This window comes from Aptenodytes patagonicus, chromosome 6 (genome assembly GCF_965638725.1).
Source record: "Aptenodytes patagonicus chromosome 6, bAptPat1.pri.cur, whole genome shotgun sequence".
Lineage (NCBI taxonomy): Eukaryota > Metazoa > Chordata > Aves > Sphenisciformes > Spheniscidae > Aptenodytes > Aptenodytes patagonicus.
In genome coordinates this window covers 34,553,177-34,580,871 of record NC_134954.1, presented here as the reverse complement: position 1 = coordinate 34,580,871, position 27,695 = coordinate 34,553,177, and the positions used below count along the sequence as shown (strand labels likewise).

Below are 27,695 nucleotides of genomic sequence, written 5' to 3'. Positions count from 1 at the left end.
GAGTGTCCCCCAAAGCCCAGCCCATCCACCCACAGTTTCCCACCTCCCGCGGGCAGAGCCGCGGTCCTTACCGGTGATTTCAAGGGGACTGTTGAACTTCCTCCTGAACCCCTGTGGTCCGGGCATCGCCTGCAAGAGAAGGGGAGCAGCCTGCCATGGGGAAGGGTATGGGAGGACAGAGGTCCCCTCCGAGGCCACCACTTCAAAAGTGGCTCCCTGGAGACCCTGGTTGTCTCCAGGCTTAATGCTGTGTCACATGCACACCAGGAAGGTGCACTAGCAGGCACAGATTAAACACATACTCACTTTAACGTCATCCGAAGACTCCCCTGGGCTGCTGCTGGCGGGACTGGGAGAGTGGAGGCAGGCAGCCTGCAGGCAGAGGAAGGGCAGAGGTTTCTCTGGGGGTGCGGAGGAGGCAGACAACTCGCTCTGCCTCTCTTCGCATTTTCACCTCTTTTGTTCAGCCTAGATTGATCCTAAGGTGAGCAAAAGATGCTCCATGGAGCATCTTGGACACCACCATGGAGAAACTCTGCCTGATGGACTGCAATTATAAACATCAGTATGGAAATGCAGGAGTTGAGTCCAGGCTGTGGTGCATGCAGCAGCCCTGTGTGCCCTCCCTGGAGCCCCTGGAAGAGCACCCCAAATGCAAAATCCTCCCTTGATGCATGTAAGGAATCACCATTGTCCCCCATCCTCAGTGAGACATCCAGTCTCAGAGCCTTGGGGCAGAGTACTAGGCAGCAGCAAGGGAGCTGGGCACAGCTCAGCAAGCCAGGCAGCCCTTCACAGCTCCCAGGGGTGGCAGCAATGACCTGGGGGAGCACTTACATCTTAGGGCTGGGACCTCTCATAGTCATTGTCCTCTAAGCTCACCTGCTCGCTCGACTTCTTCCTTGCCTTTTCCACTGACTTCACTGTCAGCCCTGCAGCGGACAGAGCTGCAATTCGAGATTTGATGTCTGATATCTTTAGAGGGAGGAAAAAAACATACAGATGGTGGCCAGAGGATCCATCACTGACTTTGTTTGCCATCACTGGCCGGGGGGTCTGTGCAAAGCAGCTCTCAGAGCCAAGCCCTCACCTCACTCTCTGCCTGCTGCACCTGAGCAGCTGCCGAGGCCACTTTGTCCTCCAGCTCTGACAGCTCTGAGTCGGTAGTGCCGCTGTGCTGAGCCCCTTCCTCAAGCTCCTTCAGGGTCTTCTCAAGCCGGTAGGTCTTCCCAGCAGTCAGGTACACCTGAAATACAAGAAAAAAACCCAAACACATTGCAGAATTAACCTCCCTGGAGTCCTTCTCTCCTGGTGTGACCGCAGCCCCAGATGCAACAGCTCCTGCCACTATTTTATGACTGCTGCCTTGCTTTGCAGCACAGACAGTACCCAGTCAGCCCTGGCAGGGCTTTTCATCTCATTTCCTGTCTTCCCCAGGCTTTTTGAGAGCAATTACCAACAGGGTGAAATGGTAAAAGGCTCAATGGTTACACAGGAAGGACCAAAACTTAGTGACCTACTCGAGTAGCATCAGCATCTTCACGCCATATGCTCAGAGGGGAGGCAGGTACCTGCAAACAAACGCAGGCTGCCATGTCCCGTGGTGGCAGCAAGCTGGGAAGGAGACAGACTGCCTATTCAAATCCACTCAGTCTTTTTTAAGGGTGTCTGCGCTGCTGGGTTGTCTGGCAGTAGGGTCAGGATTTGGGAGTTTGGCCCTGGGCCAAACCAACCCGACCCCTGCAAAAGGCAGCGTTGCACAGGGACTGCTCTGGACACGTAGGAATGATCCCGGCTGAGAGCCCCAGCAAACACACGTGTGAGCGGAGCCCAGCGCAGCGGTGGGATGAACCAGGGAGTGCTGACTGGGGATGCACGGTGGCTACGGGAAGCAATGTGTTATCTTTGCTGTCTAGATAAGAAGGGTAAAAGGACCTGCCACAATAAAACCACTGTTTTTTCTGTCACTTGCCTCCTGCTGGGCTACTACAAGGATGCAAGTCCAAGCAAGGCAGTTTAGGAGACATTAATATGTCTGTATGCAATCACATAAGGTGATCAGATGGGTTGTAGCCACTGTTTTGCTGACTGATCCCAAAATCTTGCTACTGCTAATGCAACTCCTGCTCTTCCAGCCCTCTCCACTTTTCCTGGGCTGGGTATTGTGTGAAACAGCCTGGCATGAGGCCCTGCATGCACTGAAGTACTGAGCATCCACCCAAATCACAGCAATACTCCCTGCATCCCATAGGTCCCACCCATCTCAGTGCAAACCCTGAGGCCGTAACAGAATGCAAATGTTTGTGGGTGCTATCCCTGAAGCCGCTCAACATGTGAGTCACAGGGACACAATTCGTTGTTGGGCCATCAAACTCTCCTGGTGCCCTCTGAGGTGGGTGGCATCCCTTGGAGAGTGGTGAGCCAGCTGTGACTCAGCCGGGGCCCCCGAGGGAATGGCAGGATGAACACACACCTCCCAGGGCCATCGTCTACCCACCGCTTCGCCACTGACGGCAGCAGCACTAAGCCCAAAGTTCACATCCTTCCCAGCCCCATCCCCTTCTCCTGGGAGGGAGAGAGGAACCTCAAAACCTTCATCCAGCCACTCCTCTTCCCCTAGGATGCTGCATTTGGCCAGAAACCAGCCAGGTGGTGCAGTTTCTGAGTGCACACTGCTCCCAGCAGCTCCCTGCTTTTATGTATAAGCTTTCCCCTATGAGAGATGAGCCACAGAGCATGTTATAAAATCCTACTTCCCATTGCAGGATGTTTCTGACAGTGAGATCTGATCACCCAGATGGAGATGTGACTCTTCGCCCCATCTTTGAGCTTGGTAAACGGCACTGTGGATGCAATCCATTTCCCATGGGGAATCGATTCATACGGATTTACAGTAGCTAAAAAAATTGTCAGTGCTTCACACAGTCACACAAACCTAGCAGGAGATTATGTTCTAGATGTAAACTTATCACCTGCACAAGCCCATCAGCCCCAGGCACAAGTCAGCCTTAGCAAACAGATAGGTCATGCTATCCTCATTCGTAAAAGCCTTGATGAAATGCAGTGCTGGGGAGGAACGAAAGAGAAAAGGGACAAAAGCTTTTGCTGCAGCTGGAGCACAGGACTGCTGAAGTCCAGCAAAGTGATGCTACAGCAAGCTGGGGACCACGCTCGTTCTCTCTCCCTGGGACTCACGCAGGGAAACCGGGGGCTGAGGCAAGGGAAGCCACAAGACAGAGCATCTGCACTTGCTGTTGTGCCATCTCCCTCATAAGACAGTCCTAGCCACCGTCGGACAAGACCGGACTCTAATCTCTCTGTGATGCCCACCCTTTTAATGCTGACCGACCCTCTAACAAGAAATTTGGGGTCGGTTTCCTCTATATTCCCACCCCCCGATGCCCTCCCTGCTTGCAGAAAGCTCTTGTGAACCTTACATTTTCTTCAAGCTCATGGTATGCTTCGGCCACCTCTTTCACGTCTCCCAGGCTGGGAAGCTGCCCTGCGGGGAGGGCACAGCTGCCGTTGCACTGCCTCTCTCCATGCAACGACTCACACACTGCTTTCTCCGTGACGTTTATGACTCTCAGTACTTTGGCCGTGATTTTGCTCAAAGCCTGAGCTGACGACCTCTACAAACACCCGGCACAGCCAAAGCAGAGGGTGGGAGGGGGAAAAAAACAAGGACATTGTTTTAATGTGGTGTACAAAATAGCGCAAGTGGGGGCTGAAAGGAGCATCAGACCTTCAGGAGCTGGAGAAAGATGGAGAAGCGATAATTAAAGGGCTTACGCTGTTCCTGAAGGGCTCTCCACCAGAGACAGATGCATGGCTAAAGCAGAGCTTTGATCTCAGCCTGTGTTTTCTGGAGGATGGCTGTGACAAAAGATGTCATCTCAAAAGGCTTGGAAAAGAGGTTATCAAGGGATGTGTTGCTCGCTGGAAGCAGTGCCACTGGAGCTGTCCGACAGCAGCAGCACCTGGCCACCTAAAGGCCACTCAGTTACTCAACAGTTAAGGTCTAATTGCAGCATATTGCTTTACACTTCAACAGGCCTGAGCACGGATGCAAAGAACTCCTGAAGTTTGTAGCACAAAAGACCCCAACCCATGAAATTATTGTATTGCCACACTGCCAGAACTTGGTACTAATGTTCCCTCTTCCCATCCCAAGGAGCACTGATGGCAATAATACTCATAAGTACTGCCTTTTGCTTGATAAGGCACTAAGCACATGTAAAAATAGACTGAAGAAACTCGTCATCTCTCTCTCAACTGATAATTCCCTAGAAACCAAGGAGATGGGGGTGATATATGCTCTGGCAACAAAGACAAACAGTTGTGTTTACAACTGCACGTATTTCCAGGCGAGCCGTCCTGCAAAGAACCAGCTAACTCAGTCCAGCTGATATTTTTATCATTTTATGGTGCCTTCATGGTACAGCATAGTTTTTTCACATTTTCCATTAGGAGCATCTGCTTTCATCGCAGTGTTCCCCAGTTACTTCCTCCTGACTGGAGAGGAGACTCGCATAAAAACAAACTCAGAATCATGCATAATCCAACTCTGGATCTAGTATAAGTAAAGTTGCTGTTAAAAAAATCCATGCTGATACAGCCTTTGACCAAGGCTGGTCCATCTGCAACACTGCAGTCATTTCTAACTCAATACTGCATAAAGGTATTTGACACTTTGTGTGTTGCTGCAATGCAAAAAGCTGAATTTTGTTTCACTTCTCAGATTTGGTTTTGCTTGATCTGTTGCAACCCAGCTGGGTCTCTCTTTGCTTAGGAGCTGTCGTATAGCTCCTGTGTTACCTGCCTGCATGACCCCACTGAGAGACAACAACTATGCCTGTGTCCTCCCTGCTCATAGCTGGGCTTTGGTCAAAGAAAGTAGCAGATCTGGAGAATCTGGGCTTCATTTTACGAGAATGAAGAAGCTTTCATTGATACCCCACTAATATCTCCCTGTTCCTCAGTGCAGGTCAGGGTTTGAGCCTCTGTCTGCTGCAGATCAGCAGCTCACACAGGAATTAAGTTACCATGGCTTGGTGAGTTACCACTTATACCCTGTGCTGGAATTAACTGGAAATGGTTACTAAGAAGATGCACATCGTTCAACCGATGAGTGGTAGTTAAGTCTGGCTGCAGCAATCATCTAAAAGCAGCTTTCGGGAAAAAGGAGCAGTGAAGGAGGGTTTTGGCAAGGATGCAGCGCACCACTAATCCAGTGTCAGTACCCAAAACCGTGAAGGAAGCCATCCTGGGAACAGTCGCTTGCTCTAATCCTGAGATTTTATGTAGAGCCGTGCAGAGACACATACCTGAGACAGACTCACTAAATGCACCACGTGAGTACACGCAGTCACACTCTCCAAGCCCAGCAGCAGCCAGGTTTTGCCTTGCGAGGCTGAGGAACAAAAGCACATTAAAGAGCGGCCTTGTGGCACAACAAAAGTCTCTGTAACCTCGGATGAAGGGAGCTTTGCAGGAGAGGAGAGGGGCAGCGTGGACCCTGCTCACTTCCTTCACCACCCTCGCCAGCGACGGATGTGTCAGAGCAAATGCACACGTACCCCATCCACCGCCAAGGCAGAAGGGAGGGGATGAACAAATAAGCCATTAGAGACCCAACAAGGAACGCTGACCTCTCCATTTTGTGCTAATGGACCATCTCGGGAGGCTCCGCACAACTGAGGACACACAAGATCTTTCTTTCTTTCTGAGTCATCAGTTGCTCATCCCTGATGCTGTCACCCAGCCCTTCTGCCTACTGGGCAAGGCGAGGGGGAAGCAATCCAGCACCTCTGTATGCTCTCACTCTCCAGCCACGGAAGCAATTCTCCCGTGCAAGGCTGCACACAAACAAACGTTTCTCCAGCCCTGCCACAGGGATACACAGGGGAAAAGCAGATCTCCAAAATGCACCCAGCAGGCAGGGGGATAAATCAGAGCTGCAGTGGGCCATGGGGATGAGGGACCCTCTGGGGTGATGGGAATGGGGCTGCATAGACGCTGTGATCCCTCCTTCTCTCCCTGACCCATGTCCCCACAGATCACCCACCACTGAGTAGGGGACAGGAGCCAGTACAGTGCTGTAAGTACAGGAGATGCTGACCTGACAGAGTGAAAGTGGGACCAGGGATTTTGGGAGTCCCTTGCCCAGGGCAGGAGCACTGACAGGTCTGAAAGAGACGTTTTAAGCTGTAGCAGGTGCCTGACAAATGCTGCCAGTACTAAATCATCACCGAGGTCTCCTCCCACCCCAGGACTCTCTCCTCCATAATGACATTCAGATCCTGAGACAACTCTTCTAAATAGATGTGGAAGTTTTGTACCTCTCCCTGACAGGCAGTAGCCTGCAAGACCTCTAAGAGACTTTACTTTTGACTCTTGGATGAGACTGGGAGAGCCTACAAGGACAAAGGTCCAGATCCAACACCGTGGGACTTCCCTATCCCTTGATACACTGTTTAAGCAGGCAGCTGAGCCAGACAGCTCTGGGAGGCATCGAGGTGGAGGTGTGGGACGGAAGAAGAGTCGCATTATCACAAGCCATAAACCGCTGAGAGCAGAAGGAACTGCAGATGGAGCCCAGAACGGTACGGGAAGCGGGACGTAGATTACCTTTTGAGCATCTCTGGCCATGTCATCACTGGAGGAACTCATCTCTGGCTTCTTCACTCTCTTCTTTTCTTCACACTCCTCTTCTTCAGAAGAGACTTCTTTGTCGCTGATGTTGCTAGCCAACTCCTCCAGCTTCCTCTTCAACTCCTCCTCCTCAGCATTGAGGTCAAGCTGGGACTCTGAGGCTGGAGGCTGAAGGAGCAGAAGAAGGGAGTTGTGTAAGGGTCTCCTGTGGTGGACAATGGGGAATGCCCAGGTCCAGACACACTCACCAAGACTGGCCAGCAGAGGAGCTCGAGGAGTGCTACCACAGATGGACTTTGCAAAGGGGACTTCAAGCCCCCTCTCCACATCCATTTTCACAAGTGGCAGCCAGACCGCTCAGGGGAGCAGCAGAGCCCAGCGAGCTGCACTCCAGCCCCATCCCGAGGACTACAAACTCTTGATCTAAAGAACCTCCCATCCATTTTCCCCATATGCAGAACTTGCTTGTTTTTCCCTGTGGAAAATTGCCTCCCCCCCCTTAAAAAGGTGTGCATGGGGGATTTGTGGCCAAAAATCACCTTATTTTCATTAGGAATCACAGTGACCCAAAGACATGGTCCACCAGGGTGAGGGAAGCAGCCATGGAGCCTCTAGGTAATCTTATTTGCGATGAGAAAAGATGCAGCAAATTTTCCTGCAGGATAGGTGGCATATTTCCACCCAGCCCTGTTATTAGGTACAATTCATGGTACCTGCAGAAGAATCCTATTAAACTCCCAGGCGCTGGAAGGGATCTCCAGAAGTTACTGAACTCTCTGTCCCTTGCGTTAAGATGGGAACACAATTATCTGTGTCATACCTGAGGCGTTTTTGTCTAAGCTGTTCTTAATGACCTTGAACAACGGCATCTGCAGCAGGCAATCTTTCTTCCAGGCAACCTATTCCCAGGCTCTGCTATCCTTTCTGCTAGAAAGCTTTTCTTAATAGTTAACCTCAACCTGTCCCACAGCAGTTTAGACCCATTGCCTCTACTCTGATCTGCCCTAGACATAGGAACAAAGCATGGGAACCTGCAAACATGCATGTCTCCTACTCCCTTGGTCAGATTTACTGACAGAAACACTCAATGGTTACAGACATGGCCATCTCCATTATGAATTTTAGAAAAAAGAAGAAATTGCGTTGTTTCATTTACGCCTGGGGAACTTCTCTGTAATTATCACTGTCCGTTCTACTGAGCCATTAGCCGCCAGAGCAGCTCATGGTGATGGGTTCACACGAAGGAAAAGAAGAGTACATGGCCTAAAATTAGAGACCCAAAATCAATGTTGAGTGACCTAAGTATTCACAGATTCTACATCGCTGCTCAGGTTTAACTTAATTTAGCTGCTTTCTTCCAAGCTTGATGGCGTGGTAAGACAAGGGCAGCTCAGAAGAGATACGGCAATCCTTCTTGACTCAGATCTCATATTCACAATAACCAGGTGACTTCCTTATATGTACCAATTGATTCTCCCATGATTTCAAATGAGCTGTCACAGCTCTGTGGATGTACCAACACCCACTTAACAATACTCCTGAAATTAGCATTTCATAGAGTATCAACCTGAAACCCAATTTTCCTTGTGCAGAAGGGGCAAAGAAAGCACTAGCTTGCACGGGAGCCTAAATGCCATGGGTTAAATTTGCTTCTGTTTCTGTCCTGTGCAGATGTTTTCTGAACCTAGAGAAGAGCCTCCAAGGCCAAAACAGAGGAGTAAAATCAAATAACCTGAGCCATTTTGTCTATCTGGCTTTCTCCCTGCAATGCCGGCTGTTTCAGAGCAGCCCCTCCAATGACAAGGGGCAGGGACCATCACAGCCTGTGCTATCTCCCTGCAGAGAGAGTGCCCCGGCTCTGCCTGGTTACCTCATCAGGGCGCACCAGGATTTTTTCCTCCAAGCGGTTCAGCATGCGTTCGATTGCGGACATGCGTTTGTTGAGTTCATGAATCTAGAAGAAAGGAGAGAGAGAGAAAAGGAGTAGAGAACAGACCAGCCATCGCTGCCAGGACAGTGAGAAAGCAGTGCAACCAGCAGAAGAAAGCAAGCAGCAAGTGGGCTGAGTTAAAAGACGTTAAAAAATAATGTCTTAAAAAAATGGCCCTGGATACCCTGAAGAGCTCCAGGAGGTGCACAGCCTCTCCTCGAATCTGGAAAACTCAAAGCAATGCTGAGTACCCAGCACACCGCAATTCCCACCAAAGCATCGGTCGCAGTGAGCATAAAACCACTTCACTGACACCTTGTCCAGACAAAAGCACCAGGCTGTAACAAAGCCATCTATCTTGCCATCATTCGCATGCTGCCCCAAATTCAAGTCAACATCAATTTTCACTTCCTACTAACATGTTTTTCAAGCAGCTACTACCTCATCATCCCCCTGCCAATACAGTGCTGGAAAGGAAGAGGGAAGAAGGTAAGAATTTCCCATGAAAAATTCCAGATAGAAAAACTAAAACTGAAAGTTTCCCCCACACACTTTGAAATTTTCTGACTTCTCCATGCATTGATTTACCAAGATGCTTGCCCCTCTTTTCTCCCTCACTCTTCCAACTGAAAAAAGGGGCATGGAGAGAAGAGAAGAGAAAGACAGACAAAATCCTGAAAATCAAAGAGAAGTTACTTTCTATGCTCAAAAGCAAGACAAACTTTTGTGGTTAAATCACTGAAAACATTAAAGGAAGCTTCCCCCCCCCCCCCCTTTTAGAAATTGAAGTTTTGCTTTCTTTAAAAAAGTCTTTCTCCTTTGATCCAAACAAATAAAACACAAATGATGAGAAATACTGCCCGTTTTATACCACTACCTCCCACATCACTGCTGTTCTGAGTGGCTGCCTCCCATTCAAAGGGGAATGAGCAGCAAATGCAATAAGTAAATGCAGTAACAAAAAGAGATGCGAGGGCTTGGCTTTGTTTTTATAACATTTCCATCCTCTCACTTAGTTTTTGTGCTTGCTAGTGTTCAATTAATTAGATCCTCACAACAGCTTGGAGAGATTGCATCTGCTTAAGGGAAGATGTCAGGGAAACCTGATACTACAGAGAGCAGAGTGCTGTAATTACCGTCCTGAACTAAATGCATCTTTAAACAGCATTAAACCCACAGGCAGGAAGCAATCCAATCCATCTTTAAGTGGTTTCTCGGTATTGTTTAAGGCCTGACTCTTGCATCGCTCTTGGTGACAATGAGAAGTCTGTGATGGGCCACCAGCTTCAGAGGAAGAGATGGTGATGAACTGAGCACCCGGCACCACCGTGCCACCATAACACAGATGTTCAGAGAGGTCAGAGCATAATGCACGGTCTGCTGTTGATGGGCCACAAAGATAGGAGCTGAAGAGCTTGCTTTTGTTCTCCTTCCCAAGCAAGGCTAGTTTTAATGCATGATGGTCACCCCATTAGGGTGCCTCCCCATCAGGGGCTGGACCACCCTGCACTGCTCTCTGCAAAACAAAGGCTGGCAAATGCTGCTCTGTAGTAAAACATTTAAAGCAAAGAAACTTAAAACACAGGCCATAAGGAGGACATCAGTTTTAGGAAAGAGAGTTTTCATCTTTGGGGTCAAAGTGATGCAGGGCGAAGAACTGAGCTCTCCACCTCTTGAAACCTTCAGATGCCAGTAAGGGATCTACCATGAAAATGTTGCTTTTGAAGCCAGGCTATGGGATTCAATACAGGGTTAACGGGGGTTAACAAACATGCTTCTGGACCCTACACACCACAGGCCAACATCTTGAATCGCCAAAGGGCACAGCCTCTGAGAAGTGCAGCGACAGGGTGACCAGTTGTACTCAGTCATCCTTGCTGTCCCCTGGGATGTCCCATGAGGGGCTGGGGTATCACAGAAGCCCTGATGATGGCTACATGACATACCCAGCAAGTGCCTGTAAGCAGCTCAAGAGCCACTGCTTTGCTGCTCAGGACAACGCAGTCTGCTGCTCGCTGTCCCACATCCCTCGTGGCCTGTCTCTGCCCTCCTGCCAGCCTCAGCCCCTCTGTCTCCTCCAACCTCAGGACAAGAGGATAGACACCAGCCTCTTCTGAACCTCTTCCAGCTCTGCCAATACAACAGAGCTGGCTAGCACTGAAACCTGGATGTTCTTGCCTTCTCTCTTCTTTGGGCTTGTACCTGGCCTCTCCTTGGCCAATGGTGACAGTGATGCATGCGTGCATTATTGTGAAGTTAATGGTCCAGCACAGAGCCGGGTCTTTTCCTGCTGGTCGTGGAGAAGGCTCTGCGGGAGGGTGGTTGCTAGCCGTAAACCCATCAGCAGCACAAAGGGCAGGAAGGATGAAGAGCTATTTAAGCTAATGAGCGATATTGGCATAAGAGCAAATGGGGTTAAATTGGGAGTGAGAAGATGTCTCGGAACCATTAGAGTGACAAGGTTCCACAGCAGCCTTCGTACTGGTGTGACAGAGCAAACCACAAAGCACGCCGGACTGCCCTGAAGCGAGAGCTTGCCCAGCTGATGAAGGAAGTCATCTGAAGCATTGGTAGGAATTTGGCCCCATTTTCCCACTGCAAAGCACGGTGCACATTTCATGCTTAACGTACCGTGGCCTCATTAAGGACACCCAGGCCAGGGTTCTTCCATTGACCGCTGACTGAAAAAGGAATTGCATTTACTAATTAAAACATGTGCTGAGAGAAGTAAAAGGCAAAGGAAAGGTTTCCCTACCCAGGCACATGAAGTGTGGTGCTGAGGGATGGTTGTGGTTACAGATCCCCCCACTGATTACCCAGAGGGGGTCCAGGACGTGCAAAATTACCAGCTGTGAGCAGAAACGAGCAGCGGGCTCTCCCCATGTATCTGTGTAGTCAAACATCACTGTGCATTTTGCAGCTTAAGAGGCCTGAGGGATGCTTTTTACGATTCCCACCACCCACCATTTGCAAAGGTGGCACCAGGAACTGCAGGTCCTTGCTTGACAATTAAAACACAAGCTCTCAGCCTTTTTGACACCCTTCTCTAGACTGTTCCCCCTATTATCATCATTCAGGAGAGATACGTGACAGGTCGTCTTGACCCAGTCTTACTGGGGCAGGAACACTACACACTGCAAAGGAAGAAAAGGATCTTGATGCTCATTAAATATCCCTCTCCAAACCTTGGTCTGATCATAAAGCACTGGCACATTCAATTGAAGAGGGCCTTTTTGGGGACACAGAAAACCATAGGTAACTCGTAGATTAATAAGGACAGGCTGGAAAATTAACAGCAATGAAGGCAGGCTTGATACTGCAACAGCAGCGTGGGCAGAGTGAAGCACCAGTGCCTGATTTTCTCTTTGCCACGGGTATAAAAGTGGAAAGGCTGGAAGGAGGACCTGGGAGAAGAAGCACAGAGCTCCAGAGTACTTCTGCATCATCCTAACGGTGCAGAGAAAAGTCTATTCTTCCTCACCTTAATGAATGAAGGAGCCTTAAACACACCTTCACAGTTCTCAGCCCTGCTCCCCTTTCACAACCACCTTGGCAGGTCCCTCACAACACGGAGGGCAGGACATAGCCTGGGCATTCATCCTGCTAGTGCCACGCAACCATGACATCACACCTAGATGAGCCAGCTCCTAGGTCATCCCACAGGCTCGCTGTATTGCTCTGGCAATGCAAAGTGGTTACACTCCCAGCTTCTTCAGTTCCTGAGCTGAAGAGGAGGAGAGAGGGATCTCAAGTCTACAGAGATCTGGGATACACTCTGCTCCCTCTTGGACCCACTTGGGGAAGCATGGGCACCAAACTGCCCCTGTGCATCCTGGCTGGGAGACTACATTGGTTTGCCACCACTGCTTCTCTTCTCCTCTGAGCCACCCTGCACCGTCCTGCACCTCGTGGATAACAAGCGCCATTTATGGCAAGAGAGACTTGGCCACAGACTTGGTCTCACAAGAGGTTCAACAGCTGTTTGGTACCTGATTCCCAGAGTGGCTGAGGTTCTCCTGGGAGGAGGCTCTGTTCCGGCGTTTCACGTGGTGGGGCGGGTAGGCAGGGAACTGGACTCCCTTCATGTCCTCGTCAGAGGTGTCCATATCTGCAGAGTACCAGGACCGGGGCTGCTCGTTCCAGGGGCTGCCTTTGGAGACAGAAGGCTTCAGCACAAAGGTACAAGAGATTCACACCCCTGAGTTACTTCCTGGACATCGGCCCCATCCTTAAGACAAGAAAATAATGAAGCACTTCTCCAAATCATGCTTTCTATCCTTTGGCAGGAGATGCTTCTGCAAGAGAGACCAAGGTTAAGGATGGCAATGCTGGGCAAGGCTGCAGCTCCATTCACTGTGGCCACACAGCACTTAGCTCAGCAGGGTCCCACACGGCGCTGCTTGAGATAGCAGTGGGCACAAGGAGTATCATCCTTGCTCTCTCATGCCCCAAACAGCCAGGCCCCTCACCAAAAACTGCTATTGCCTTCCCAGTTTTTTTGGAGCACAGGTTTGAACACTGCCCTTCATGCATCGTTCAGGTGCTGGAAGATGTTTATCCCAGGCTAGAGAGGTACCAGTCTAGGACAGAGCATTTAAAAGAGTGGATTTTCTCCTTTTTAAAGGAGAATTTCAAATGAGACAAAAACAATGAGAGAAAATGGAATTAACAAGCCAGGGGGCCCTGCTGCTATGTTGCTCCAGAGGGGCTCAGAGTAGGAATTTAAACAGTGCACAGTAAGGTTTACCCAGTGTTTCCTAGTGCCCTGAAAATCAAGCACTTGAAAATACAACCAAGCAGTTGGCGACCCAGAAGGACACAAATATTCTGCAGCTGCATGTGCACAAGCCAGTACCCAACCCTTCTGGCTCTGCACTCACAGCAGGAAAAACAACAGTAGTAAAAGGCAAATTCTACACCGTCATTTGCTAGGGTATTTATAGACTCACAAAACCACAGGTCATGCAGCCTGCCGGTGCACCCTGCCCAGCTACAAGGATGCTACTTAGCAACCCCCAGTGCTTGCCTCCAGTTCTTGTCCAGTCTTACTCCAGTTCAAGTCCCCTTAAAACTCTAAAATTTCTGCACCTCCAACATCCTTTGGCAAGGAGTTCAATTCATCTGTCACTGCCTGCAGGAAACACATCCCATTGTTTCTAGACTGGCTTCTAGTAATGTCATTTGATTGTACCTAGTTCTTACTCTGGACAAGACCTCCAGATATGAAAGGGCTGGACACCTTAAAGAACAATCCTTCTGGCTTTGAGAAATGAGTTTGCTGGGGACAAAACCAGCCCATTACAACCAAGTAACTTCAGCCAATTCTCTCATGAAAAAAAAAATCACTTTTGCAGATGGATATTTTGTCTTGACACTCCAGCCTTTTAGTGGCTTTGAGGTTGTTCAAAACAATCAAAGACATTTTCATTTTGGTCCAACTCTTGCAGCCACTTTTCCCCAAGATGCAAGAGGAGCCTGGCCAGAGACACCTACCAGGTTTTACATTTCTTTCCAGGCTCCTTCTCTGTGAATTGACGGTGAGATGAACCTCTGTGCTGAAGTGCTGCTCCGGAGGGCTCACACCTGATCCCTGTTCCTGCAAGACGTGGTGGAAGACCAGATCCGCCTCCGCGATCCTGGACTCCTTCTGGGAGGCATCTTTAGCTGAGTTGGGGAAATCTGGGTAGGACTGAGAGATGAGGATTGCTGCTGAGCAGCTGCCCATGAGGACTCCCTGCCTCTCATGACCTTCGCTAACAGCTCCTAGCTTTATCCTCCAATACATGCATGGACTGACCTTTTATAATGCCAATTCCTAATAATCCATTTTAAAGCCTTATTTATCTTGCTGATGAACCCTGAGCAATACTTCTCATCACTGCCAGGGGGCACTGTTAATTTTTACGAGAAGTAGTAGTCCCTTCAGCTAGGCTGCAAAAAGCTCTAGTCATTTAAAACACCATGCCCTTTCTCTTATTCAAACAACAGCCACCTTCTGCCCCTCAAATAATCTGCAATCAGTAAGTCCAATTAGGATGATCTCGACAGAAGCCAGTCCTCCCTAGACTCAAGTTGAATTCTGCTGCATAACGATGGGCTTAGATAAAGAAAGAATGAATCTACTTGTTTACCTCAAATTCTTATCAATTTATGTGGAATGGTGTGAATTTTTTTTTAAAGCCTTTGTTACACATCTCAGCACATCCTAATTCTACCCAGGAATAGAGTTTAAAGTATCACAGTATCATTAGAAGGAAGAAGGAGCTGTTTAATGTTTTAAAAGTGAAATTTCAACAGGAAAGGCAAACAGGAGCAGCCCAAAAAGCTTGATCTGAAGCACCTCAGGCTGGAAAACCTTTTGCCACATCCAGGGCAGCCCCGTCTACATTGCTCCCCAGAGCTGGAAGTTGGGGATGGCTGACCCCAAGCCCTTGCTGGGATCACAGGGCGCAGCTCACTGCAGTTGCTGGGGCTAAAGCTGCCTGTGGGTCCTGTTACTCCTGGTCAGGAGCTCCTGACACTAACACACATATAGTCTCCTATATAGAAATAACCAGTGTTCATGCAGTTTTTGTTCTCCCAAGTTCTCCCCTCTGACTGATGGGGATCCCCACCCTGCAGGTGCCGTCCCTGCAGTCATGCTGGATCTGCAGGATTCATCTCAATCTCAGAAGGGTAGTGTGTCCCATGAAGCTACCAGCCAACTACATCCCCAATGCCACCACACAGCAAAACCAGCCCCAAACCAGACGGGATGATGGGAGAGGAGTGTGGTTTCATTTCATCCCTTGAGCACTGAACTTCCAAAAGCTCGCTGGAAACTAGGGTGTCCCATAGCCTTGGGACAACACAAGAAAGCTGTTGTCTGCAGAGCCTCTTGCTAGCTCATCTTACCATTCATCCTTGCTTCAGTCATATGTCCTACTCCTGACTCAGCCTGAGGCAAAGGACTTGAAATGGGAGAAGAGATAGCATGCAGGGCTATGGGAAGTGAAGATCGGCACCATTGCCTCTCAAAACCAGCTGAAGGAGGAGGTAGCAGAGGTAGCAAGGAGGAAGAAGAGAGGAAAGGAACCCCCCAGCACTCTCCCAGTACCTGGAAAGCATCCGGGCTGCTGGCTGCTGGAGAGAGCTGCACAGACTGGCGGCGAGACTGAGCAGAGTACTCCGAGTCCAGTTCAAAATCAAAGGGATGGACAGACAGCAGGCGCTTTGTCTTGCGCATCTTAGTCAGCATAGGAAGTGCAAGAAAGGAAAATTCACCATAAAACACAGTTGACCTTGAAAAAAGGGGGAGGGAGGGCCCTTGTCGCCTTTGTTTGCCTGAGTCTGCACAGCCCAAAGCAAGGCTCCTGCTTTTTGCATAGAAAATTTGGATCCAACGTTGTCCTGCTTGCAGGGAGCCAGGTGTATAGGGCAGTGTGTGCTTATGCTGGCATCAAGGAAAAGTGGGTTCCTGATTTCCACAGTCTCTGGATCAGGACTGTGGCCACAAGCAGAGAGTGAGAAGCTCTGTCCTGGTTTATAAAGGCACTACGGGAAAGCTGAGCCAGGTTACAGCTCAGAGAGAGATCCAGGAGATGCTTTTGAGTCCTGAAGCATCTCCGTGTTTTCAGAGAAAGGATGCTGTGGGCAGATGTGTCCAGACCTGCCTTGGGTCAGGAGCAGGTTGGACAAACCTCTAAGACTTCAGAAGCAGATCAAAATGAAGTATCAAGTGTGTGAAATGCAGCACGTACCCATAGCCGCAGGCTGAGATGGTGTGTATATAACAGTGTGTAAGTAACTGTGCCAGCATTTCAAACACACCAGAAGATTTCACACATGCTGCAGGGATAAATACACTTTCCATCAGGGTTCTTAATCTGCATTTCAATCCAAACACATAGTCCCAGAAAAACCCAGGAGACAACTCAATCATGAACCCAGCTGTGCTTTGCTACTCTACCAGGTATCTCTTCTTCTAGTAAAAAACCAGGTGGGTTCTCATTATATGGGTAGGAGCTGGGACTTTTATGTTAATTAGGGACTTCCTGAGTGTCAAGAGTGGGTCTCTTTTTCAGAGGACAAGTATTTGTGATTTTACCTACTTGGTTGTTTCTACGCAAACTGGGAGAGGGGCTCATCTTAGAGAAGGAAAACAGAGAGAAAGGCCCCATTTTGAATGTGGCACAGAAAGCCACCACCATCACCACCACCACCCAAGGCAGGCCAGCAGCAGCTGAAGGCACAGAGCGAGGCAGAAGGGGCCACAGAATGAAACACTTACTCTGCTGTAGCACTCTGCTTCAGCTCCACAAAGGACATCATCTTCGTCATCACTGTCATCCCCAGTGCCACTGCTGGTGAGGAGCTGGCGTTCACCTGGAGGGGAGACAACACACGCTGTGTATGGGCAGCTCCTGCACCCCGTTCCTGCGGGAGGTAAGTCCCCACCATGGTGGTCACACCAATACATCTGTAGGTGAGGCCATGTTTCTTGTATGGGGTGAAAAGGTCCAGATTAGAAATACCTCCCAAAATTTTTTTTTCTTTTTTAATTTTTTGCATACTATACCATGGCCAGTAGGTTGCACAAGTAAAGGGAAGGGGACAAAGGATGGGAAAAGGACAGGGACATCTTAAGGTAGCCCCAGTGCTGCAGCTGGCACGCAGTGACCACAGTCTAAGTCTGTAGGGTAGAAGCTCTTTGGGGTGCAGTTCCCAGGCAACACTGCAGATACCCACTCTTAGCACTTGATCTTGCAAAAGCTGGGCTGGCCTCTCATTGCTTTCCCTTTCAGCTGTGTACCATCACAGATGTGGAAGTGACCACCGCAGCAAGATGAAGGGCACCTGCACCACAGAAAGCACCCCAAGGCCCACCCGGGTGACCCCAGTGTTTGAAAGCACTACAGCTCAGCCCAACATGGCTCTGCTTCTGCTATTCTTGGTTCCCATCAGCTACTCTGCTATCTATCAGTGACCCGTTCCTTTCTGGGTCCCCATCTGTACCCAGATCGCTGCCAAGCCCAGCAGTACATTTGGAACAGCACAAATGCCAGACCAAGTCCAAAGTCAAGGTAGGCAAAATGCTCTTTCCTATAGCAAATGGCAAGGTGCAGTGAATCTTTCCTGCAAGGGCTCCTAAGGAACGCAACCTGAAGTCCCGAATTCAGTGGGTTCCTTAAGAATATGGCCAGCTTTAAGCGTATGACATAGGTGCATTGAGATGATGAGATTACTTGCAAGCTTCAAGTCTGGCATGTAGCTAAAAGCCCTGTTGTATCCGAGTCTACCCTTGGAGACCCCAAGGTGTACCGCAGTGCAAGAGATGAGCATTACAGTCCACCTCCACCACAGTGGAGAGATGTCCTCCCTGGTCCAGTCACACCAAACCGCGCTGGAGTGCCCATAGCCAGAGGGTGTGAAGAGAAAAAGACATCAGAAACCTCTCTTGAACTGCAAGCCACATGCTGCAATTCTCTTTTTTACTTACTGTTAATGTCTGGCAGGCTGTAAACTCTGTCATGAAGACCTAAATGAAAAGAAAAATGGTGGGAAAAATAAATAAGCATTTTTTTTCCAGGTACCTTGCAGAAAACAAGCCTCAGAGCCATGGTTAACTGGAGTTCTCATTCTCTAGCCATCACAAGGCACAATCATCAAAAAGGCTCTTTAGAGAGAAAAAAACCAGGCACTTGGAGACAGGACTTGACTTTTAAAAGTCAAAGAGCTTATTGTTACCACTTCCACAGTCCTGATGCAACACACCTGGGAGTGCAGCATCAGGGGAAGGCACAGCCAAGAGCAGATGGCCACACAAAATGCAATGGTCTCACGTCATTCTGCTGTACCTCCTGCAACCAGAGATACGTCCCACAAGGAGATTCGTGCTTGTTCAACGGTCAAGCCAATTCACTGGTGTTAATGAAGTAATAACAACAAAATCATCTCTTTTTGAAAAAGACACCAGAATCTCAATTTAAAGAAGCCTAAAGCACTGTTATCCTCATGCTTGGTTTGGTTTTCTCTCGGATTGTCCTTTCTGTGTGGTCTGATGCATTTTTCAGACTGAACGCGGCATAAATTGTCTCTCAGTCCATTAATTTTATATTCAATGCCACTACCCTCCACGCTTTTTCTGATATTTCTGCCATGAGTTGTCTGTATAAAAGAACTATTGGACCAGTTGAATCAGCTCATGTCTATGGTATTTGTGCAAACTTCTCTGTGGCTCCTCAAGATGGAAATAAAATCCACATTGATTTTCAAAGGCAGTAGACAAAGCAGTGCAGCAGTTGTATGGATGGCAACTAACAGCTACCCAGTAAATAATACCATATTAACAACAGATTTCAGCATGTATTTATGCAGTATCAGACCAATCTCAGAAATACTAAAGATCTATAAAGTTCTGAAGATCATAGCTATGGTGACAGGTAACTCACTAATTTGGGTGAGGAATTGGTTAGATGGTCGCATCCAGAGGGTAGTGGTCAATGGCTCAATGTCCAGATGGAGATTGGTGACAAGCGGTGTCCCGCAGGGGTCCGTACTGGGACCAGTACTGTTTAATATGTTCATCAACCACATAGGCAGCAGGATTGAGTGCACCCTCAGCAAGTTTGCAGATGACACCAAGCTGAGTGGTGCAGTTGACATGCCAGAGGGACGGGATGCCATCCAGAGGGACCTGGACAAGCTCCAGAAGTGGGCCCATCTGAACCTCATGAGGTTTAACAAGGCCAAGTGCAGGGTCCTGCACCTGGGTCGGGGCAACCCCCAGTATCAATACAGGCTGGGGGATGAAGGGGTTGAGAGCAGCCCTGCCAAGAAGGACTTGGGGGTACTGGGGGATGAAAAGATGGACATGAGCCAGCAATGTGCGCTCGCAGCCCAGAAGGCCAATCGTATCCTGGGCTGCATCCAAAGAAGCGTGGCCAGCAGGTCGAGGGAGGTGATTCTGCCCCTCTACTCTGCTCTGGTGAGACCCCACCGGGAGTACTGCATCCAGCTCTGGAGCCCTCAGCATAAGAAAGACACGGACCTGTTGGAGCGGGTCCAGAAGAGGGCCACGAAAATGATCAGGGGGATGGAACACCTCTCCTATGAAGAAAAGCTGAGAGAGTTGGGGTTGTTCAGCCGAGAGAAGAGAAGGCTTCGGGGAGACCTTCTTGCAGCCTATCAGTACTTAAAGGGGGCTTATAAAAAAGATGGCAGCAAACTTTTGAGCAGGGCCTGTTGCGACAGGACAAGGGGGAATGGCTTTAAACTAAAGGGGGGTAGATTTAGACTAGATCTAAGGAAAAAATTTTTTACGCTGAGGGTGGTGAAACACTGGCACAGGTTGCCCAGAGAGGTGGTGGATGCCCCATCCCTGGAAACATTCCAGGTCAGGTTGGACGGGGCTCTGAGCAACCTGATCTAGTTGAAGATGTCCCTGCCCACGGCAGGGGGGTTGGACTAGATGACCTTTAGAGCTCCCTTCCAACCCAAACTATTCTATGATTCTATAATTTTGATACAGTTTTGCCAGTGCCAGAGCATCATCAGATTGGCTGTAAAAATTATTAGATGATGGGAAAAAATGAGTGCTGGCTTCATCCAGCCAGCTGGATGTTTTGGACCTGCAGGTTAAACTTGGGTTGATTTCACAAGCTCTCCCTGTGATGAAAAGAGCTAAAAGAAAACCAAGAGCTACAACCCTTACATACTTACAAACTGAAGGACATGTGACTTTTAAAACTAAGCACGAGATATTCTCAAGTCTGTGGTAAAACCTTAAACCTTAACAGAGGAAAAAAGTCCACCAAGAACATCTGCCCTGCTGCTCCCAGTATGAACACACCACTCTGAACCTCTGCTTCCTCCCCAAAATGTTTTGCATGGTCTCGAAACCACATGGCACTCAGAGTGGCATCAATGCTGATGTTCTTCACTTGGTGCATCCCAATGCCTGCATGCAGCAGGGCAGGAGAAACCCCCGTGCTCCTCCTCACCTAGAAATGTGGAGTTCACCCCCTGCCCTGGCTGCAGCCTGCCGTAGAGGGACTGCAGCACTTTGGCGCTTCCAAACCTCTTGAAACGGGATCGCACATGTTCATAGTACCACTCCAGGGAACCGATCTTCATTATCCTGCCCAAAGAGAGGGTGCACATACAGGTGAGCCAGCCCCGCCATGCTCATGGTGACCAGACCCTCACCCAGAAACTGTCTCTTAACAAAAACACAGCCTGTTTTCTAACTGGCATAATTGGTTTCCAACCAACATAAAGGGAAGCTGAGTTTGGGTGACTCTTCTTGAGCCTCAGCACCGAGGCTCGCCTTGCCCCTTGCCCTCCATCGCAGGAGTGGTACCTGGAGATACGGCAGGGATCGCAGACCCAACCTTGCTCCTTCTTGTTGTAGCGGCTGCAGTTCTTGCAGGTGTAGAAGCAGCAGTCCAGGCATTGTCGCTTGCTGTTCAGCAGGAACTTGAAGGGCTGGAGGCAGTGGATGCAGTGGGTTTCGTTGAGGTGGGACTGATTCATCAGAAACTCTCTCTTGCTGCTCTCCTGGTCAATCTTGCATTTCAGCTCCCTGCAGAAAACATCCCAAAACACAGGAACTTGGTTTTGTTAGCACTTCACTGCAAACTTTCACATGGCAAACCCCATCACGCTTCCATCATTTCAGGAATGATTTTCTAGGGAACATCCTGAGTCCCGCAGATTGTGGAAACAGCTGTAGGGCAAATCTAGTAAATAACATATCATGAGTTAAATAAGCTGAACGAAGAAGTGGGCTGCAGATTCAGGGCAGGTTACTATACATTAGGATCTGCTGCTGTTAAATTTAAGATTAGATTTGATTGTGCCAAAACCTGTCTTGTTTGCTTCACAGGGTATTGATCATAAATCCCAGGAATCTCAGGAGAGTGGGTCTTCTCAAAGTCTTTGGCTGCATCCCAACCCAACACAACCTTTGATCCTGAAGTCCAGCTGGGAATTAAAAGCTTTCTGGAATTCTCAGTTTAAAAAAAAAAAAGCAATCTGAGATTAAAAAGGATTAAAAGGGGTTTTGATCTAGTCCTTCAGTGCTAAATTCAGCAGAGACTTTTATTAAGGGCAGAAGTGATGTGCAATGAGGTCCTGGCTGTTCAGAGGACAGCAACTGGAGGAGATGCTCATGATGGTCCCATGAAAGCCTAGCCAACGTGAGCGCTTTCCAAGAGCACCTTCTCCTGGAACTCCATCACTATGGGCTTTCTTCACTATCCAGACCCGGCTGTTAGAGCAGGTCCCCACACAAGAAGGTGCCTGTGCGAGGCTGAACCCCCAGCGACAGCTAGGGCCACCTAAAACATCTGCCGAGCCAGCAGGGGCCCCCTGCGCTACCCAAAGGCTTTCTGTTTGTTCTCCATGCCACACGCTACCTCAGGTATGTTTGCCTTTGGGGCTATGGCTGAGAGGCAATATTTGACTTGTAGGAAAGGTCCTAGAAGGTTGTTTTCTGTCTAGGCAGGGATAGGAATCTGCATTTTCCAGAGCAGAAGTCAGCCTGGGCCAAAAACCCCAAGCAATCAGGTCTGGAGGCTGCTTCAGGAGTACAGCGTGGACCACGAGGCTTCTGGTGATGCTTCCGGTGCCCTCCAGGCACTGGGGAGACGGGCTGACAGCGGGGTGACCGCAGCAGGAGCCTTACTGGCATGGCAGCGTGGTGCTGGGACATCCATGGGAGCAGCGATGTGGCTGGTGGTGGGAACTACATGAATGTAAATCAAGCTAATCTCTGTTTAACCAAATCAGTTTGCACATTAGGGATCAGCTCTCATTTTTTCTGGGGAAGACTTATCGCCAGCTCACTGCCAGCATGCCAGGCTGTGTTTGCTGTTACACTGGAGTGATACCAACTTGCATTAACTGAGGATCTGGGACACATAAAAAATCAGTATAAAGACTGAACTGGGCACCTAGTTTTTATACTCAGCTGTTCACCATCCTAGCAGTATTTCGAATGACCTAGTGCAAATGTCCAGCAGTAAATTTATATGTGACTACTAAAAACAAACCCCCAAATAGAAAACCCTTGGGTTGGGCTCAGTGCTCCTTTTCCACCCCATGCTCAGGCTGTTTCCAGAAGGATCCCATCTTTCACCAGACTGCTTTTTCTGGTTCCCAGAGACTGGTTGGATCCTTTTACCTCCCCTCCCTTGTCCACGAGACCTGCCGAAGGAAGGGCAAGTCTCAGCCAAACCAGATTAAAACTTGAAGGAACTGCATGCGTCTTGTCTCCTCTCGCTGGCAGGAGTGCAAGCCAGTCCTTTCTCCGCTCTGCTCACGGCAGAATAAATCAGCGGTGGTGGGATGCCAAACTTCAGCGGGGTCCAGCTGAGCTCCAGGCGAGCCATTCCAAAAACAGGGGGTTGCTGGCAGGGATGTTTATGGAAAGAAGCAGGGAGAGCCCCCACAAAGTGGCCAGTTTTTAATTTCTTGGGCAAAGCATTACCCTTGCATGGTTGTGCAGTTTCTGGCCAGCTGAAGCCTTTGTCTGTTGTGGGTGAATAGCTTCTGCCAAAAAGAAAACACAGAGAAGTAGCAGAAAGGGGAGAAGATGACCAAGCTGGCGGGGGACATTTCTTCAAGGCTTGCAGGTTGAGACAAGCCCAGTGAATAGAAAAGCAAATGAATAAAAAAGCAAATGAGGATGGTCAGAGCACAGGGAGCAGGGTGAATGGCTGCAGGGTCTCCCATAACCTCACATCATGTCTCAGCTTGTTACAGGCAGAAAATGCTCACGTAGCTCCGTGTCCGGTATGCAGGAGCGTGGCAGACTTTCCCAGACTGGTGGTCTGGTCTATGCCAGGTATTACAGAAATATCTAATGGATGGACTTGGCTGTGGCTGAGCCTGCGGAGAGAGGTAACCAAGCCTCAGATCAGGTAACGTGCTCTACCCTAGAGACTTGGGCAGTGCCAGGCACTGCTGGGTTAATGCCAGCCCTCAGCAGGGCAGGATTAAATGGCAAATTTAAAAAAACAACAACCCAGGACTGCTGGGACAAAGGGAACGTTGCTTAGGGGAGACAGCAGCAGGGTAGAAGCATCCTGAGACCTTCCCCCTATCCTGCACACCCTCTTGCACCTCTCATACCAGGGCACTCAATTTGGGAGCCTCCTGGGCATCAGAGCGGACCCAGATAAGCCAGTCTGGCACCAAGGTCAAGTAAGTAAGGAATTCACCTTGCCCACTTCTTTGCTGCAGGGCACAGCAACATGAATCCCCACCTCCTTCCTCCAGGCAGAGCTCAGATCCATCACAAGGCAGATATTCACCCTTTCCAGGGTGATAATTTTTTTAAACACCCTTGTCTGGTCTCCATCCTGTACTTCAGAGCTACCAGCAGAGGAAGGCAGTAGACGATGATACGGAATTATCTCTACCTCCCACACAGGCTGGGTTTTCTTAGGCAAAATAATAATCAGGAGGTTCAAAAATATGTGACTGAGAGCTTCTCATGGCTAATGGTGTAAACGGAGAGGGTCCCATGCAACCTTTCATGGAAACCCATGACAGCAAGCTTTCGGGGGATGCTTCGACAGCTCAGATGCAGATATCCCAAATGAAGAAGGATGACCCTCACCCCACACCTTTTCCTTGGGGTCTGATAGAGGAACCAACGAGCTTATGGTCCCTAGAGCAATACTGTGCCATTGGAACTAGCCCTGGCTCACAACATTTGGAGCTAGGAGCGTATGAGGGCTCGGTGGGGGTGCAGCACTGCCCAAACCCGGCCTGGGAGTGCAGGCCATCCCATCGGGATAATAACAAGAACATGGCCAGACCCTGAACAGGGATGCTGCAGCTTCTTGAAATAAAGTTAAGAAATTATTAAGTTCAATGCCTGATATAGGTAATGAACAAGGCCTAAAAACCCACAACTCCTCATGCTCAAAATTTAATCTAATCTGACTGAACATTTTTTAAACAGCACTTTTGTCAAATGCCCTATACATCCATTTGCTGCTCCAGTGATTTTCAATATTTTCGCAATCTGTGGCCCCTTAAAACTTTCCCAGAACAGCATGGCCCCCTGTATAGCATATTTAAGGCTACTACAACAGGTTTACTACTCCTCTCAGTTATTTTTCCAGGATCTTTCAGGAGTCTGTGGACTCCCAGGACCCACTGAATCACTGAATACCTCTCCTGTCCTAAACGCACGAGAATCACCATATGAAACAAAAGCAAGGGAGCCAAGCAACCTGATTTAGTTGAAGATGTCCCTGCCCACGGCAGGGGGGTTGGACTAGATGACCTTTAGAGGTCCCTTCCAACCCAAACTATTCTATGATTCTATGATTAAATCCCATCCTTTGCTCCAAGGTAAGGTCTCCCTGTGAGAGCCACGCTAGTGTCAAGCCCCACAAAGGCATTTCCTGAGCAGGGGCCAGATATTTGTCCCCATAAACTGTCGTAGTGACACCGATCCGCGTCACTGCCGATGGCATGGCGCCAGTTTGCACCTTTGCAGCCTGAATGCGTCACCTTGCCACTGATAACATAATCTATTAACCACTGGGTTTGATTTTAACAGCCAGGTCCTGGCTGTTCCTCCTCAATGCGTTGCTTTATTCCTACAACCCATATGCAACAGGACGCACAGGGATCTACGGCTACAGCTTGCTTGTACCCAACCTCGCGGTCCAGAGAGCAGATACTCACTCCAGCCGTTCCTCCTCTTTTTTCCGCAGATCAAAGTCCCGTTGAACGACTTCCCAAACATGCTTGGCCTCTTCATCGGTTAGCTTGGAGAGGTCCAGCTTCCTCCCCATCTCGTCCCGGCGAGTTGAACCCAGTCCTGTTACTCACTACCCTGAGCGCTCACTCTCCTGTACCCTGGGATGCTGACGGAGGGGGAAGAGCTCAGCCCCACCTCCGTGGCTGCCCCTATAAACAGGCAAAGGCAGAGCTGTGGGCAGGCAAGCTGGCTCCTGGCAGCACTGCAGCCGGTCTGCTGGGCGAGCCTGCCTGTGGAGGCGGGCAGCAAGCAGGACTGGCGTGGCGCCTATCTGCTGCAGGGATTCCCCGTCACCCGGGCGGGCAGCTCTGCCTTCCCCCGGGGTCCTGCCCAGAGCTGCAGGCAGCTCCAGACCTCGTCCGCCTGGCTGGAGTTAAAGGAGAAGTTTATTCTCAGATTAGCTGCCTGCTTTATGCAGGGTGTGTGAATCAAACGAAACCTTCAAACGCCTCCCCGGGGGAAGGCAGGCCACAGGGTTTGGGAGGGGGCTGAGCATCTCCGGGAGGAGCTGTGCCTGCACACCCGGGAGACCGGCTCCATCACAGTGGGTCCTGCCCCACCACCAGCCTCTGCTCTCCTGCTGCTCGCTCCCCGGCTCACTCTTCTGTGTCTGATCTCGTTAAACCAATTTCCCCCCCTGCCACAACAGCTTTGTAAGGAAAAATCAAGAGCATCTGGCTTCCCCCCACCACTACGGCCGCAACGGGGACTGGCCTCCCGCATTTGCTAACTGCTCTCACAGCAATTCAGGAAGCAGAGCTTTGCTTGTAGCAAACAGCTTAATTAGGACACAGTGCTCCCCTCATTTACAGTTAGCAAGAAGAGATGGTTTGACAGGATTTTAAGAAAACTGCTAAACGTATCACATGCCCAAAGGGATATATATTGCAATAATCCAACTACCAAAGCTGGTCTCTTGCTCAGTAAAACACTCCCTTTGTCTCTGAGCAGGAATTCCCCAGACCTTGGATATTAAAAGAAACCCATTTCTCATCTTCATCAGAGTAAATACCGATACTGATGACACTTTTTTTCCCTGACAGGTATCTAAACAGGGAGCAAGATGGCAAGACCAAAGAGGAAAACTATTCTGCCTGGTGGGACCAGCCTCCCTGCCGCTCAGCCACTGCGCTTACCCAGGTGGTGTAGGGAATTATCCACCCCAGTAAGTCATTTGAAACAAAGATTAGATTAAACTCTATGAACAGGGCCAGAAAAGGATTTTGAATCCAAACTTGGATGAAATTTATGCAGAAAAGGTGATGATTACAGATGCAATGTTGAGCCTGGATATCAGGAACACATGATTTTCGCTGGAAGCCAAAATTTGATTTCTAGCTCCTCTCCCAGCAGAGATGTTATTCCGGCAAAAGCAATTAGTTTATTGGCAGGAGCCAGACATCAGTTGGGCTGCTCCTTACATAAGCGTATTTGAGAGCCTGTGTGCGCCCCACTGCATCCGGATGGCGGAGCAGGTCAATAGATACTAATTAACATCACAACGAGACCCTGTTCCAGGGCCTGTCGGTACAATCACGCCAGGAGCTCCAATGCCGGGGTTTTTGCCGCCTGGGTCCGAATACTTTCTTCTCTGAAAGGATAAGGAGGTTGCATAAAATCGTGAAGATGTGGCCTGCTATGCCATGAAAATGTGAAAAATGCAAGTGCTCAGCAGTGCCAATACCCCCAAAAAGTGATGATTTAGCCAGAAAACCACCGTGTGGGAAACATCCCAGGTGCAGGTCCACAGAATAAATTTCAAGTATTATGTTGCCCTGGGAACTGCATCTCTTTAGGGAAACTCCTCCCCCAGCTCGGTGGTGTATGTACCAGCAAAGAAAGACTTTTTTTTCCCTCTTTCAAAGCAGTTTGTTGAATTTTGTAGCAGTCCAGACCCAGCAACCACCAGCTTCCAGCAATCCTCTGGTTTGAGAAGGACAATTAAACCCGCCTGCCCACAGCTCTTTCCCCTATCATCCAACCATGAATAAAGGCTCCCAAATCTTATGAACTCATGCAAAAGAAAGAAAAAACAAACCCAGAGCCACTCCCACAGACACTACTGTATGTCATAGGGCCAGATGATGTTATATGAAGTTCACCAGCGCCTGTGGTGACCACACGTGCGTGGGGTGGAAGTTAGGAGTGGGGATGCAAAGCACCAGGTGAGTTATGTGTTTCCTGTTAGCTGGAGGCTGGAGGCTCAACTGGACCTCAAGTCCAGTTGAGTTCGGGGTCTAGGTACCTGGGTGGCAAAACGGAAGAGAGAAGTGTTACAAGCTAAGCCACCGGCTTTAACATGGATGTAGGAGTTATGCCAGAGACCAACGGTTCAATACATCTTAAATG

The 27,695-nt window shown here is 49.3% G+C and overlaps 1 protein-coding gene across 2 annotated transcripts in view; it reads right to left on the bottom strand.

The window, feature by feature from the left end:
• MLPH (melanophilin) overlaps window positions 1-25,526 on the bottom strand; it is a 29,525-nt gene extending 3,999 nt beyond the window's left edge. The window contains exons 1-14 of one of the 2 annotated variants that reach the window (XM_076342061.1): window positions 25,271-25,526; window positions 20,925-21,146; window positions 20,566-20,702; window positions 18,063-18,101; window positions 16,854-16,948; window positions 15,681-15,809; window positions 14,078-14,273; window positions 12,574-12,734; window positions 8,525-8,608; window positions 6,631-6,822; window positions 1,091-1,246; window positions 883-975; window positions 307-372; window positions 72-129 (exon numbers count right to left, since the gene is read on the bottom strand). In XM_076342061.1, coding sequence (XP_076198176.1) covers window positions 72-129; window positions 307-372; window positions 883-975; window positions 1,091-1,246; window positions 6,631-6,822; window positions 8,525-8,608; window positions 12,574-12,734; window positions 14,078-14,273; window positions 15,681-15,809; window positions 16,854-16,948; window positions 18,063-18,101; window positions 20,566-20,702; window positions 20,925-21,146; window positions 25,271-25,380 — 1,738 coding nt within the window. In that variant the 5' untranslated portion in view covers window positions 25,381-25,526. The remainder of the gene's footprint in view (window positions 1-71; window positions 130-306; window positions 373-882; window positions 976-1,090; window positions 1,247-6,630; window positions 6,823-8,524; window positions 8,609-12,573; window positions 12,735-14,077; window positions 14,274-15,680; window positions 15,810-16,853; window positions 16,949-18,062; window positions 18,102-20,565; window positions 20,703-20,924; window positions 21,147-25,270) is intronic. The other variant, XM_076342062.1, reaches the window with a different exon arrangement.
• Between the last annotated feature and the right edge of the window lie 2,169 nt (window positions 25,527-27,695).